At 40.1% G+C, this 16,966-nt stretch overlaps 1 protein-coding gene across 11 annotated transcripts in view; it reads left to right on the forward strand.

The window, feature by feature from the left end:
• Positions 1–16,966, forward strand: part of tnika (TRAF2 and NCK interacting kinase a) — a 55,244-nt gene that overhangs the window by 17,492 nt on the left and 20,786 nt on the right. For all 11 annotated transcript variants that reach the window (XM_006798747.3, XM_087833156.1, XM_087833158.1 and 8 more), the window contains exons 3-12: positions 8,868–8,924; positions 9,906–10,031; positions 11,350–11,460; positions 12,397–12,487; positions 12,831–12,961; positions 13,047–13,101; positions 13,535–13,613; positions 13,742–13,917; positions 15,526–15,592; positions 15,704–15,902. In XM_006798747.3, the coding sequence (XP_006798810.1) occupies positions 8,868–8,924; positions 9,906–10,031; positions 11,350–11,460; positions 12,397–12,487; positions 12,831–12,961; positions 13,047–13,101; positions 13,535–13,613; positions 13,742–13,917; positions 15,526–15,592; positions 15,704–15,902 (1,092 nt within the window). The remainder of the gene's footprint in view (positions 1–8,867; positions 8,925–9,905; positions 10,032–11,349; positions 11,461–12,396; positions 12,488–12,830; positions 12,962–13,046; positions 13,102–13,534; positions 13,614–13,741; positions 13,918–15,525; positions 15,593–15,703; positions 15,903–16,966) is intronic.

The raw sequence follows: 16,966 nt of genomic DNA on the forward strand, positions 1-16,966 counted from the left end.
AAAGCTAAATAAAGCATTTGTGTACATTACATTTGTGTATGTGGGAGATTGTGTTTCAGTCAATCTGAGTCTGTCTACCATAAACAAGCTCCAGTAAGAGGTTATTCTGTTAGCGTTTACCTAGTTCGTCACATCAAAGCAGGTATTATGATAAGGCTAAGCTTTGACTATTTTCTGACATGTATGCACAGATACCAAAATAAATATACACACTCACAGGTCATAGGCAGTGTCAGATATGTTTGCGATCATTTTAAACTATTTAGTGTGAGTGTATTTGTCATTATGAGGCAGTATGAATCCTTTCCCTGAACCCAGATTAGGTTGTTTTTTGTGTGTTTGTTTCTACTAGCTTGTTAATTAGCTGGCTGTACTGTGAGCAGGCAGGTTAATAAGCGGCTATATTTCAGACTACTGATAAATTATTGCTTTAGTAGGCTTTAGATGTTAACAGTGGTTCATTCAGAATGAAATCAACACTTGCAGGATTCCTAACGCAAAATTCAAATTAGCTGTATTCCACCACCCATCAATAATAGCTTCTAAACTATTCTACAGATCGTTGCGCTCATCTTTCTTTCCCTCATCACCTTCACCTTAGCTCCTTTAATAATTGTTCTCTACAAAATCTGTGCTATGGTATGTTTTCCTCACATTTGCTGGCTCTTGTTATGGCTTCTCTTTAAATCTTCTTTCATCTCAATCTGTCTTTCTCCTCTTTTTCTTTCTCATGCCTGAGTGTGAGCACAGCCTCGGGGTGCTTCTGTATTTCCTGGGTAGTGCAGGAGTAGATTGGAATGGAGGCCTTTGTCACTTTTATTTACTGCCTCACTGATTTCACGACACCGTCTTCTGCGCGTTGTGTGTATGCGAGATGCTTCTGTGTGTGTGTTTCTGTGTGATCACGTGCGAATGCGGAATGATTGCAGGTGTTTGAACTGCAATGAGGTGTGTCTGGGAGTATTGCCCCTTTTATTTCTTTGGGAGCCTTCCAGCAGAACTGTGTTTGTAATGTTCGTTAGCCAAAAGTGGCTTTTAGTCTGCCTCATAGCTCCAGCACCTTCTGCTGAACAGGATGGGATTGTAATAAAACCAGTGGGCGTTGATATAGAGGTACAGACTGAAACACTGGTTATCTGAAATCCTTCAACCCTGAGAATGCCTCACTTTGGTGTGTGTGTGTGTGTGTGTGTGCATGTGTGTGTGTGTGTGAAGTGGGGGGCACCTCTACTACAAAACAAGCACAAAGAAACATGCACACGGTGATAGTCCTGGTGCACACCATTCATACCTTCTCCCCTAAGATGCTGTTACTATGCAAACAGGCCCTGCGCTATGACACAATGCATAGCTGAAGCTGAAGCAATTCCTAAAGTCTGTGTTTATTTGTGTGGATTACTATAATGGCACAGATTAGGATTATGGCCTGACCCATTTCCTTGTTACAAAGAGACGGCAATCTGTTTCCTGTTTAGTGTGCATGCATTCGAATGCTTTAGCATATGCAGAATGTTTACTTATTTATATACCTTGGAAGAAAATGACAGATCCAGGTTGTAGAACCACGGCGGCCTCACCTTTCATTACTCAGTCTTTCAAAAAATGGAAAAAGGAGACTTTGACCCTGTGTTAAGTTGTGTGAAATATCAGTGAGCAAAGTAAAAAACAAATGAAACAGGCATAAAGATTAGTTAATGTCCATCTGGTAACCACTGGTTGAAATATTTATATTCTGTGAGTGGTTGGCTGGGGGGTTTTGGAGGGTGATGGCATTCACTGTTGTGGAATTGGTCACAAAGAGGTACATGGTGCTGCACATAAAACTTCTTTGGGAAATCTTTGGTTCCTGGAAGGTTGCTGCGGTTATCTGTAATGTCAACGCTCACAAACTACCCACCAACCTGTAGTGGAACCGTGAAAAGTGTAATGCAAAACAAAAACAGAGACAGTTTGTCTTCCAAGTAAAGGTTTTTGAAATGTGGGCAATGCAGTGGTAAGGCATAACTTTTACTTTGAAGGTGAACATTATCCATTTCTCGTTTGCGTTGCATTGTTCAAGTTAAAGAGGAAGTGAAGACTCAGATGATGAATGTTTGCAGAGAAGTTAAGGTCTTTCAAGCAAACTTTTTCATCTAGCATCTTTTTTTTTTTCGACCAATTTCGCCCAGCGACAGACAGCAACTTCCAGCAACCAGTCAGAAAATACACATTTTTCCCTCTGACCCGTGGTTGCTGGATGGTCACTAACTGTCTGTTCCTTAATGGTTTTAGTGTACACAGGACCAAAGTTTACAAAATAAACAGTTTTGTATTCATTAAAAATGAGAACTAGCAGCTTGGTCCATACTGTAAGCTCATTAGAAAACTGTTTTCTTGGGTCATAGATGGCGTGAACAGGACGGTTGTTTTTTCATGCTCTCATTCAGAAAACATCTGCACAAGTGGATTTCTTTTTGCAACCAGAAGGAATGGAGCTTTAAGGAATATTGGCTTCTCTTTTCACATCCAAAGGCTACACTCTATAGTCACAACATTAAACGTGCCAACAGCCTCCTTAAGTAGCTGTCAAGTGTCCAAGTTGATTTTTATTTTTTTCTGAAATAAATTAAAGCTTGCAACTGCATTGAAAGTATTAATATAAACGTTAAATAATAATCATTTGGAAAAATATAGCCTTATTTTTAAAAAAAATATCACATAGCTCATTTTGTCATCAAAAAGAAAATCTGGATGCCTTCTCCTGACCTTGCAGCTTGGCCACAGGGACAGAGGCAGCATGAAATGTCGCTCTCTTCAGCACGTCCTCTTCCACTCTCTCTCCCTCACGCTTTATCCCACCTGAACTCTTCTTCTAAAGAAACAATCTCCCGGAACAGGACTAAAGATACTTATCCTTTGTCGTCTCCCTTTGTGTCTTTGTATTTGAGCATGCGAGTGTCTCCGTATATTTTAGCATCGTGTTCACTTTATTCGTGCCAACTTAGACCGTTGCTAGGCTACGACAGGAAGTGTCCTGCATAGTAAATGTGTCCTGAGTTGTAGAGGTGTTTGTGTATGTGTGTGTGTGTGGGTCTCGTCTGTGTGATTGACTTGGCAAGGGCAGAGATGCACACACAAAGAAATAAGATATACACGTGCACGCACAGTCTCAAACACACATGTCTTGGACATCACAAGATTCAGTATCGGGCTGTGTGTTTGGCATTAGCTAGCAGGTTTGTGTCCCTTTGCTGAGGCTGCAAACTAAAACCGGTGAAGAAATACTTCCTTCTGCAGTATGTGCGTTTGTGATTGTCAACATTCAGCTACTTATATAATTAACTTAAAATATAAAGAGAATCCTAACACACAAACATACACATAAGATCTTTCTCCATACGCTGCAAGTCCTTCACTGCATTTTACCATTACTTGGCAGCAGTAAGTAATCACAATTATGTGTTGATGATAATTACTGGAATTGGTGTGCTCTGTCAGGCTGACACCTCCCCGGTGCTGCACATGGAAAATAAAGCCCAAGAGATGAGAAAGCGATGAGTTATCAGACGTATGATTGGTTGGGAGTTTTTTCCTTTTTTGTGACACTATGAACTTAAAGACAGCATGGTGAATGGTTAGCCAAATCAGTCCATTATAATTCTCAGCAGCTACTAAAAATTAGGACACAGACAAAGAGTGTTCTCAGGTAAAGTAGTGGAAGTGGAATTTCATTCCCAGAAACATGGGAGGATCTTTTGGAGTGCTTAAACCTGCCTGGGCTAAGTCAACATCACCGATTACCACCAGTAATTGTCTTGTATGTATTGTATTTGACATATTGATGTGGTTCATAATGTCATGCTGATGGAGTTTTAAGTACTGCACTGTTTTATGTTTTATGAATTTTTTAGTTATGTGGTTGCATCTTGTCTATTTGGGACAACAGATTAAATTTGAAAAATTCACATTAAAGAAAATAACAGTGTTGTTAAGTAAAGATGCTAAAACATATAAGGATAAGATGCTTTTATGTACACCGGATTATACTACTCCTGATATTGAAAACCAAGCTGCTGAAAAACAAGAAGCTTTTCCTTATGAGGTGCATTTTCCATTACGAATGGAAGAAGATGGAGGGATGGAGGGATGGATGGAGGGATGGGTTAACAAATAATTTTCCTAGTCTGAGTAAGCATGTAGTTTAGTTTAGTCTTGGGCTGCAGTTGTTGTGGTTGGCATTTCATTTAAAAAGCCAAATCAAACAATCAAGCAGCATAATTTACTTAAATTTACCTCTCCTCTCAGTTGTTCTAGATGCATTTTCCAACTTTTTCGCCAAAATGTATCATGATCTGTGCTGCTGTCATAGGAGATGACAAACAGTTTTACAAATTGACACAAATTAAAAGTAAGAAGCTTTGATTTTTAAAATTATTCCCTCAGTTTGTTTGGTCGATCTGTCAAAAAGAACAGTCTCCCCATTTTGAATTTCCAGCTTATACAATAGTTCATCAACCGCTGACCTGGAGGGATGATGCCAAGTCCTTCATCATGTGACCACCTAAAGGCTGATTGGAGATCAGTTTGGTATCAGTTTGCTGTCTCCATCACAGCGCAGTCATCCAAGCGGAATAAACGTAGTCGATTTAGGCTGTTATCGCTCAAACACACCTGGCCTAGCGGCATCACAGCTCCATGTGGATTTGTGTGTGAGTGACAGATGTTTTGCTTTCATACGCGGTCAAAATAGCTCCACAGGATTGAAAAAGGAAGAAAAATGTGTTATGGACATACTGAGCAAAGTAAAGATACTTTCCTGTCTAATTTAGATGAGTAATGTATTCAGTTTAAGTTCATTATCCAGTATTCTCTGTATTATCACTGAATAGATCAACTAGATGAAAGTGTTTGTGTGCAGAAGCAGCGGTATATCCTCATTTTACATGCACACCCAGGCCCACCTCAGTGAACTACCTCCTGTGGTTTGAAGAAGGTTCTACATGCATTAGCACAAGCAAGGTTCTGCTCATGTCATATTTTCCTGTCAGATTCAAAACTGAATGGTATTTTGTTCGCATTACCGTTCAGCTCAGTCATGCTCATGTTCAACCTGCTTTTCATAGGTCACTAGGCTGAGCTGTGAGGCATGAAAGAGAACAAAATCCAAGAAACATACAAAGGAAAAATAAACGACAAATTTACAGGAAGGAAGTGAAAAAATAATGAAAGGCATAAAGAGGAGATTGTGAGAAGTTAAGCGGGTAAGATAATGAGAGAGAGAGAGCCACAGGGATAAAAGAGAGTGAGGTAGATAGAGCGAGAAACTGTAGATCTAGGTCAGAAAAGAAAAGCAGTCAACACATGAGTGGAGGAAGGGATGAACAAGCCTCTCGGGCTCAGCGCTTGTCTTTCTGAATGGGACAGATCAGAGAGAGAGTGGGCCATCCCTCTGAGAAAGAAAGAGGAAGAAGGCTAAAAACATCATTTTAATACTGTGTGAAATTCTTTTTCCAATATTTATCATTGTAAGGGCTGCAGCTGCTGATTATCAAAGCTCAAAAAAGCTTAATTCAAAACCAATGTCACATCGGAGCACCAGCACCCCAAACCAAGCATTGTAAACAGAATGTTGCTCCGACGACATCAGTGACAGTGAAGTCAGACACCACATAAAAAAGAGGAGCTGGGGTGGAGGTGGGTTGCATAATGGTTTGCAGATGTGCAGCAACCGTAGGCAGACTAAAGCATGTTGCGTGCCATTTAAGAGATTTGCTAGGTGGATATGTTGGTATCATCTGAAACATCAACTGACGCGGGCTTGCATCAAGATCAACTGATGCCCTGGAATTACATTTGAGCTTGAAGTAGTGGCCTGCTTAAACGAATGCTATGCTTCACAATACATAATGAAAGGATATCTTGCATAAACAACATTCACATGACAGCTTCGAGAACAACACATCAAATACTCGATAATTAAATTTTTGTGTCTTCTGTGTTTTATGCACGCAACCAGAAATGCAAAACCAATAATCTGTGGTTTTACATTGTACTGGCTAATATGTCGCTAATATTCTACTAAGTAATTAACGCACAGACATGTTGGACTGATTATTGATTTTTACACAGCTTAGGAATATCTTTTAGGTCTAATAGCCAAGCTAACTGTTCCCTCCATTTCAAGATGTTAAATTAAGTTAGCCTGGCTCCTAGCTTTGATTCTAAATTTAATGTACAGGCATGAGAGTGGCACACATCTTCTCATCAAATTCTTGGCAAGAAAGCAAATAAGTAATATATCATAATGTTGAAATACTGCTTTAACCCGTCTCTCTCGGAAGTTCCCAGAACTTAAGATACTTTAATTGCACGTGTGGTGCAACTAGCAGTTCAAAACCCAAATTATATAAAACAGAAAAGAAAAGAAAAAAAGGAGAGGAATCGGCAACTATTTATATGCCTGGCATGTTGTTGATGAAACAGCCAATTAACTAATGGTTTTATTACTTTACCTTTGTTTTTCCTTATTCTTTAGATAATGTTATTCACACATTGTCATGTTACCTAATTTGGTAATACTATTATAGCCCAGCCCCAGCCTATTTCTGAATTGGCAAATAAATGAACGGGAGAGGACAAAGACAGAGCAGGAGATGAAGATGAACAGGCTGTGCTAATTCTTTTCTGTTGCTCCTTTCACACTAGGTCATTTAATAAGGCTGGATGGCATTACTGCTGCAGGAAAAAGGAGAAGTGGAGGGAGGGAGGCAGTCAAGGTGGCTCGGAGTAATGAATCTTTATCCAGCTCTGATGATATCCATGTCCACTATGTATTTGACACGTTCTCGCTCTTGCCCTCTCAGCCACTTCGTAACTCCCTCAATCATTCTCTCTCCCGCACTCACCATGTCTTTGTGTGCACATGTGTGGGTGTTTGCAAGAGTTTTTCTGTCAGTGTGAGTAGTAGAAAAAAGGGAGCTCTTATTATGCTTTCTGTGTGTGTCGAAGTGCGTGTGTGTGAGCGTGTGAGAGAGGGTTTCTGGTTTGTAAGTGGCTGTAATTCCTTTGTTGGTCTTCAACAAAGCCAGTCCTTGTGCTTGTGGAATTGGGGCAGTCTGATCCTAATGAGAAATCCCTGGTCAATCTTTCCAGCTCTTTTACTCTCACAGAATCTGAACTGCATATTTATATATGAGTGTGTATGTGTGTGTGTGAAAGCGAGAAAAAGAGGCCGATCACAGCGTTCAACCATCCAGTGGTGCTTAGTTTGCATTGTGTGGTGCTGAATTGTGACACAATGAATTATCATATTCAAATCCCAACTTTCTTTTCAGCAATAAATCAGCAAGTTTAAAAGAGTTTTTTCCAGTCCCAGAATAGTTGTGTAATAAAAAATTCAACTCCTGGAATTAATATTCCCTCGTTCAGGGACCTCAGCTGATAGCATATAATAATGTTAACAATATTGGCTGTCATCTTGTGGGATCCCATAAAATGTACCAGCGTTTTGTTGCCACATATAGCTCTTAATATCGCTTTCTCAAATGGAAACATACTGCGGTGCCCTTTGAAGTGGTGACAGAAATGATCTGTGAATGATTATATATTATATTATATAACACTGATATCATACTTTCATCCTTAGATCAGTCTTCAGCAGAAGTTTATTTGGAATCCACCTAAACATCAGTCGACCTATTGAGTAACACAACTTTATTTATGCGCCTTTTGTTGACCATCAACATTATTTCACTGTTGAATAACATCCAAATCTCATTCAAACAGTGAAAGCTCTCAAGATTTTAATCAGGTAAAGTGAGTTTTGGCGAGCCAGTGGATGCAACTGATCTGCTAAAACAACACGAAAATACAATGTGACTAATGACCAATAACAGGGTGCAGAGACTGTAAAATCACTCCTGCAAATGAACTGCAAAGCAATGCAAGCACCAACTTTAAGCTATAATTTGGCACTACTCTTACCAAAACATTGCTAGCCTGTGTATTTGCTACAGCTTGTTATCAGAATGACCCTTCGATTAAAGCCCTCAGGAGGTGCTTTAGAGCCAGGCCCTGAATGCCATCTGGTTTATAACAATTCTACCAGCAGAACAGTCCTGCCCTTGTTTTGTGTGTGTTTGTATGTGTGTGTGTGTGTGTGTGTGTGTGTGTGTGTGTTTGGGCTAGTGCTGCTAGGCATTTGGGCAGACAATAACATTCTAATCAGCTGAGTTAAGATAGGTGAAAGTAATAGCCGTCAGTGGTTTTAGCATCTTTAGCCCTGTTAGCTTCATTAGTTAATCACAGCCACAGATGCTCTGTCGCAAACAAACCACTTGGGCCTTTCATTTGCCCCTCAGCTTCCAATCTCCTGTTTTCTCGCCTCGTAGCTCCCCCAGGCGTCTGCCTAGCCTTGATATTCGGCAACATTCAAGGTCTGCTGATTGGTAGTCTTTATTTCTCTCAGAAACAGATTCGTGTTGTTGACCATTATTTGCAATTCCCATGGCTAGAGTGACAGCAAGGATGATTTATGATGTGTCTTTCCATTTCTGTCGCTTCAACTTCCCAGACTCCACTGTTAAAAGATAATAAATATGCTAGACCTGCAAATTATAATGAGCAAATTCCTTCCTATTATATGGAATTGTTTGCCACAGATTTCATCAAGATAACGCGCGGATTGTATCTTTACAGAAATTACAGATTTTCCTTTAAACAATGTTATTTCTTGTTGAATCTAAATGTTTTAAGTTCAGTGTGATGACTGAAAGCAAATGAGGAAGCAAATGTGCTAATGTGCTGCGTTCTTGGAAAAAGTTGCATTAAATGAACATTCACATTTCTGCCTTTTTTCTTGTACTTACTTCCTTTGCTTCATCCACCAGGGCTGCCATGTTAAGACGGGGCAGTTGGCAGCAATCAAGGTCATGGATGTCACAGGGGTAAGACACACATACATGCACTTTGGCATTTGCTCACATACCCACACGTACCCACACACAGAATATCATCTCAAGTGATTATACCAGTGTTGGGCATGTCATCTAATTATGAGCGATGAGTCAGTGCTAGTGTGTGTGTGTACGTGCACGTGTGTTTGTCTGATGTGGCAGAGAGGAAATGAGGACAGGCCTATTGCCATGGTAATATTAGCTGGAAGTATTAGGACAGCAGTGTGGTCTCAGGCGTGTCTGTAAAGCAGGAGGGAATCTCAGCTATATTTAGAGAGCCTCCCTGTCAGCACTTAGCTGCCAGCAAAACAATAAAGCACTGCAGGAATTAAGCAACAATGGAAGTGATAAATGAATGAATCAGTCAATAAAGGCCTGAATGAATGATTAAGGAAAAAGGGTGAACGTATGAAGGTGAACGAAGGAGTATAAAAAGGGGAAAAGAACAGATGTTAAAAATAAAGCATGAAGACATGACTAAAACTATATGAATGGCTGCATATGTGTAAATCTGTGGCAATAAATGAATGACCGTGTTAATTACTAATGACAATTAAATGGAAGCAAAAACCAAATTGATAACTTAATGATCTGCTGTTGTAGAAAAAAATCCGCTTTGTGAAACAAATGTCTTTGTTTTTTTCACCAGTGAGCACTAAATGGAATTAATCAAGGCGCAATTTTCTGACGTTGTAAATAATAAGCAAGTAAATAAGTGACACATTCTTATAAACAACTGGCTTTGTGGCAGTAGCTCCCTGAAATGAAAGTAATTAAAAGTTAATGCTGTTATTGTGGATAATTTAGGGCCCAGCTGTGTGCTTTGCAACAACACTTTTCAGACTTTTAATGGATTCAAAATGAAAATCCATCAGCAGCTTCACTCTCTGTCCATATCACATTGAGCTATTTGATGGGTCGCAAATGGAGACTGTGGTCTAATTGCTTTTAATTTTTTCTGTGTGGTAAAAGGATGAGGAAGAGGAGATTAAGGCAGAAATTAACATGCTGAAGAAGTACAGTCACCATCGGAACATCGCTACCTACTACGGAGCTTTCATCAAGAAAAATCCCCCTGGCATAGATGACCAGCTATGGGTACGGCATTATTTGAGTGTGTTTGTGCATTGTTTTGTTTTTTCTGTGTGTTTGGATGGCTATTCATGTGTGCATCACAGGAGGAGAGGATGGCAGGATTGGAAAAAGTCGCGTTCCATTTCTTGCTTTTCTGCTATATGAATGCATGCACTCATGCGTGCAGTGAACGTGGGTTTGTGTGAATTGGAAATGCATATATGGTATACATACTTAATGTATCAGTGAAAGCTATAAAGTAGCTAAATCAATGTGAGGCTGGCTGCTGCTGCGATAAATCATCTGTTAAAGCTATCTAAGGGAGCTCTCTCATCTCTGATCCCTCAGCATTCATCACACAACAGTTGGAGCAGACACACACAAACATATGTAGATACACAAAGCAGCCAAATGTATTGCCTGCATAATTCTCCCTGACTCAACATCGGCCCGTTTTTCCTCGAGTATGTTAGTGATCATAACAGTATCTTAGTGGGCTTTCACATGTGTCATCCTCATGCATTCCTGAGTGTGTTCCTTTGTGTGTCTGAATACATGGGGACAGCCATGAAGAGAGGAGTTCTGTTGTCTGTTCAGTTCAGCATGATGATGATGATGACGACGATGAGGCTTGAAGCGCAGCCAGAACTGACCAACTGAACTTTTGCCTGCTACTCTCCGCAGATGTAGAGAGGAGAGGAGAGAATAGACACATTGTGTTTGGGTCAAGAGATGGACTTGATTCATTCATGTGATCTCGTGACCCCATCGAGTCAGTTTATGCCTGTAGTTTCTGCAGTCTGTGTGGGGTGTGTGTTTGTAAGGAGTGACAGAGACAGAAAGTCTGCAACACTGTTGGCTGTTTTTGTCAGTGTGTGTGAGCTACACGTGTACTGCTCTATTATGAGAGCTGGTAAAGTGGGACATGGCTCTTTGATTGTATGCACATGTGTTAGTACTGGACTATAAATGTTATATGAACACATCAAAGAGAGTGTCACCAAGGTTTTCTTACTTTCCAGCCAAAAATGTGATTCCTTAATCTCCACATGCACATAATTACTTGGCTTTGCTACAGTTTCCTCCCAACAGGCTTGGAACTATTGATGCATATTTATTAATGACCTGACTGTATAATATTGGCTCTCTCGTACTTTGATAATAAGGAAAAAAGAAAAGTGTTATTGGTCAGTTAAGAATACAGAAGAAAAGATTACATTCATAAGTAAACAATTGGTATTGGAGGTTGCTTTATGAGAGTTACTGGGTTAGAAAAGATAAAGACAAGGTCGCTTGCTTCCAGTCAGTAATTGACCTTGTATCTGCATATGTGTGCATGTAGCTGGTCATGGAGTTCTGTGGAGCTGGCTCAGTGACAGACTTGATCAAGAACACCAAGGGCAACTCTCTGAAAGAGGAATGGACTGCTTACATCTGCAGAGAGATTCTCAGGGTAAGTAACCTTGTTGCCAACTTTCTCTTTCAGAGAGATAAATTTTTTTTCTGGATTCTCTGATTTTGTTTGTTTTCTTTGTTCTCAAAGACTGATGCAAGAGCAACGTGAGCCTGCCGACAATCATTGAAAACCGCATCAATCTGTCACTATAGTGGAAAATCAGAGAGTAATTTCAAAAGGGCTGATTCTTGAAAGGGCATAATCCTAACTGGAAAAAAACACATTGTCTTAAACTCATAAAGTACGCACGGGGATAGTTATATGCGACAATCCTTGGTTCAAAACCTTCATACTTCTTTTAAATGACTGTGTGTTAAATTATCGATGCCCAGCCTGTTCTTTGAGAGCAATCAGCCGCTGATTGGTTTCCATGATGTCTCTGTTATGAACTGTTCTTCTTGGGAAATTGTACCCATTCTACCACATCTTATCTCTGCTATCTGTTATGGTACGTCTTAGCTGCCGAGGGCTGATGTCTCCAACAGAAAACAGCAGTATCACTGCATCTTGTCAGTTAAGCACAGTGCTGCTCTGAACAATGATTTCTTTTTATTCACTTTTTTTCTTTCTTTTTTTTTTCCAAACCTCATTTCTCGCCTCATGTTGTGTTTTCTGTTTTTCGCTCTTTCTGCTGCCTCTGCCCCGTCACATTTTTTTCTATTTCTCCCTCTTTCATCCCTCAGTGCTTTTAACATTTTTTTCCCCGCAGTTTCTACCAATTTCTCCATCTTACAGCTTGATTTCAAATCAGTGCAACAATGCAACTTTTTAAAAGTACAGATCACGTTTAGTTCCACAGCTCTAACCCGAGAGCTGATAGTCTTGCTCAAGGACACTTCCTTTTGGAAATGAGTGTTTTATGTAATAATTGTCACGATTTGGCTCATTGTTACAGAGCTTTCCTTCACTTTGTGTCTCTGTCATTGTCTGCAGGGTCTGACTCATCTCCATCAGCACAAGGTCATCCACAGAGACATCAAGGGACAGAACGTCCTGCTGACTGAGAATGCAGAGGTCAAGCTAGGTCAGTCTGTCATCTAACTCCACATCACAAAACTGCTTCAGGATTGGGAAGGCAGTATGGAGTCTAAAGTTTCAGATGGTTCAGATGTATATGTGTGTGTGTGTGGCTTTCCTGCTTCTTTTATGCTGGATGCCAAACTACAAGACCGTTTGTAGCTCTGCCACTGTCCATGATGCAAACTGCTGAAGACATGACTTGCTCTCTCTCTTATTAAAACCAAGATGGGATCTGTATGTGTGCATTTGTAAACTGGGCTATCTATTGTAGGGTATATTCTCTCTCATGGAATTGAGTAAAGCTCACTGGTTTTGTCTGTGTGTGTATTTGTGTCATGACTTTCTAGTGGACTTTGGGGTTTCAGCCCAGTTGGACAGAACAGTAGGAAGGAGAAACACATTTATTGGGACACCATATTGGATGGCGCCAGAGGTTATTGCCTGTGACGAGAACCCTGAGGCCACATATGACTTCAAGGTGATTTTTCAATCTCCTTTCCTCTAAAGATTTGTAAACCCACTAAGGATTTTGATGACTTGTGCTATTTGTGTTTCTTTTGCAGAGTGATTTATGGTCACTGGGAATCACCGCAATAGAGATGGCTGAAGGAGCACCACGTACGTACCCAAAGGATAACCTATGTCTCTGTTACACATCATTTCTTAGTGCTTCCACGGTAGATCACTGTAATCAGGAGTCAGATCGTTATTCAGTCCAGGATACTCCAACCCATTTTAAGTCATAATTTTAACGAAGGCAAAGGAGTGGATATAAAATGATGTGTCACATTGTTGGGCAGCTGCCCAGAGTTTGGTCTGTTATGCGTTATTTTCCTCATTAAGGTGACAGGCCTTCAATTAATTTTGGTTCAGTAAAAAATAACTTATTTTCAAGCTACAGTTTATAACTGATCACAATCTGCAGAAAGGACCTAATTTTGTTTTGATATAGTTGAGAGATTATTAGCATGCTGGCTCTGACTATATGCCATGATAATGTTTAATACAATCACCTAAAAGCATTCGCATCTCCCTTATTTTGAACCTTTAGCACTCTGTGACATGCATCCAATGAGAGCCCTCTTCCTCATTCCACGCAACCCTGCCCCCAGACTAAAGTCAAAGAAGTGGTGAGTGTGTATCACATAATTGCAGTTCATGTTTGCAGATACTTCAGAGCAGTAGTACCAGTAGCAGAGAAACAGCAAAAGTTTTTTTTTTCTCATTTTTGCTGAGACGTGTGTGTACGTGTGTTCAGGTCAAAGAAGTTCCAGTCATTCATAGAGAGCTGTCTAGTAAAGAGCCACGGCCAGAGACCCAGCACAGAGCAGCTCCTCAAACACCCATTCATCAAGGACCTGCCCAATGAGAGGCAAATTCGCATCCAGCTGAAGGATCACATCGACCGCACCAAGAAGAAGAGAGGAGAGAGGGGTGAGCGACAAACTGTGTTGTAGACGTGTGCATGTTTGGATTCTGCAGGCAGACAACAAAGTGCAAGTTATGCTTACACTAATTGGAGTGACATACTAGGATATTAAAATGTTTTCTCTGAATTATGCCCCACCGTGACTCATCCCTCCAAGCTGTAGTTTCTATTCATTTGGACACACCTGTGCTTTCTAGTATTTTCAAAGTGTAATTCTTGGCACATGCTCCATATATATTTCTGCACAAGTAGTTAAGAACAGTAAAGATTTGGTTATCTTGCTTTATTTTTAATTGAGCGTAGCATTACTTCAGGCGTAACTAAACGTCAGACTTAACCCGCCATCTTGGTTCCTTAGCTGATGACAACATGTCAGTGCCAGCACACATACGCTGATAGCTTAGCTGATACATCCTATCATCCTATTGGCAAATCTTTTAAATAACACACTATTTAACTTGTTTTAGCCTGGATACAGTCATGTTTGCCACTACAAGCTGCTTTTCAGCCTGGCCTCCCTCTGATTCTACATTTTAATAAATACAGTGAACCACATGTTGGTTGAAACTGACAGCCCTGCTTAAGCGAGTCTCACTACTGGTTTCCATATATGTGGGAAGGGTGGGGTGGCTTCAAGTTATTAGTATCAAAAATAAACTACTAGAGATGGAAATAGCAATCTTTCTTTGACCAAAGTTGTTGTAAGTGAAATGTGAAGCAGCAGTATAGTGTGTTCACATGGACTTATTACATGTCTATTATGCCTAGTAAGTAAAAAGAAATCAGGCTCATTTGACTGCAGCACAATGAACACCGCCACTAATACAGACCAGTAACAGCAAGATTTAAGCATATTAAATCTTTGCAGCTGAAAAACAGCAGGCACACAGATTTAGTGTATGACTGAGATACTTTCTCAGAGATACGCAGTCACATTATGAATAATGTTTCACTTTAAGGATGAGCTGTTAAACACTTTCAGACAAATGCACAAATTCTCACTTATGCCGTTGATTTCATGGTTTTCAACAAGGCAGAAAATAAAAGTGACAGACTTCCATTGAACTCCATTATGACACAAACACACACCGGCGAGTGATAGACTGGCACTCGCATAAAGTACTGCACCAGAAAGAACGACATTAACCGCTTCAGGAAACAACACACTGCAGAGCGGACGTCGGGATGATGTATCGAAATATCTTGCCATTGTAGAGGCTTTGACGTCTCCAGCTGTCGCTTTGTCACATTCAGAGGACCGGTCCATGTGCATGCGTCTGAGGAAGAGCTGGGCCTTTTATATGACTGCTGTTTTTTAAGGCCCTTTTTGACTGAAGGAGCTAATGTTCTCCACCCCACCGCACACAGTAAAATTACAATTTATACTCTTATTCAGTGGCTAAGAGAATGTGCCTTGAAGTGACGATGATCTGGGAATGGCAAAAACGTGAGCAATTTGTTACGAACAGAGGTAGTTAAAGTGAAAAATTCAGAACGTGAAGTGCCTTTGCTCTGTGCTGCTTATTACCTTACTAAGGTTTTATTGTTTTTACTCTTTGCTGCTTCTTTTTTATTCATTCTTTCTTGCCTCTCTCTATCTCCCTGCCCACCAGATGAAACAGAATATGAGTATAGTGGCAGTGAAGAGGAGGATGAAGACAGAGACAGTTGTGAACCGAGGTCAGTGTTTTTACAAATGTGCAGATATGAACATTAACATGTTCTGCCCAACTTCACCCAACATAGACTTGGTCTTTTTAACTATTGCTTTTTCACTGTCCACCTTTCCAGCTCCATCATCAACATCCCCGGGGAGTCAACTCTGAGGCGAGACTTCCTGCGCCTACAGCTCGCCAATAAGGAGCGTTCAGAGGCCCAACGGCGGCAACAGCTGGAGCAACAGCAGAATGAGGAGCACAAACGCTTGCTGTTGGCTGAGAGACAGAAACGCATCGAAGAGCAAAAGGAGCAGAGGAGGCGACTGGAAGAAGTAAGAGAGAACGAAGTGAAGGCAAAGCTTTTTGAAAGTATACTGTAGCTTTTCAAACAACAAAAGCTACAAAGATACACATGAATAAAAATTTTAAACTACAAAATATAGTAGGTCATAAACCAACAAAAGAAGAAGAAGAAGAAGAAGAAGGATCCAAAATTTATTGGAAAGCCTGAGGAATGTTAGCTTTTAATTGTTCTTGTTTTGCAACATCTGTTAATCAGACACTGTTAGTCAGTGTCCAGTTTAATTACAAACAGAATGCAAAAACATGTTTGGATATTTGCATATAAATGGTAATAATCAATGCTTATCAATACCCATCACCATCACTGAAGTTTTCCAAAACAGGATTTCAAAGGGACTGAAAATGATTGAAGGCCAGTCTCTTCGTAATATTTAATGGCTTCTGTTTCAATGGACGCTTCTCTTGTTTCATGTGATGAAATGATGATGTTTTAAGTCCAAGCCTAGCTGTTTGACAGCTATACTTACAAATTGTGAACAATTATCAACTTTTGTGGGAGTTACCCATCTGGGAACGACCTCTATCAACAGTGCTTTTGCTATGACATCTTTGTTTCATGTTGCGAAGGCCTCCAGATATAACGTCTCAACCATAATAAGACAATATATCTTCCCAACACTTTATGAAATCAGTCGTGACAGGTTTAAATAGTGTGGCTCTGGGTGTGGCTCTGGGTGTGCCACTTGGAGCGGTTTTACTGAATGCATTGCTGGGGCATGCTTGCAAATATTGAAATTTTGAAGTTATGCTACAAACTGAATGAGTACACAAAAATGGTAAAAATGCTATTCATTAAATCAAATGCGAATATAGAACTACTTGTAACTGGTGCAAATAGAGTAGTTGGTTTAATTACAACCTTTGGGCCCCACCTCAGCTGAATTACATTTATCTACAGAAAATATGTAAGCATGTTACCATCAATAACCTAGTTTACTTATTAGCAATACATCTGACAAATTCAGGAAATTTTTTCTAAATTAACAGTCACCACAAATTAACATCACTACTATGTAAATAACTTTTCTAATTG

This window comes from Neolamprologus brichardi, chromosome 19, assembly GCF_056152115.1.
Source record: "Neolamprologus brichardi isolate AB-2024 chromosome 19, ASM5615211v1, whole genome shotgun sequence".
Taxonomy (NCBI): Eukaryota; Metazoa; Chordata; class Actinopteri; order Cichliformes; family Cichlidae; genus Neolamprologus; species Neolamprologus brichardi.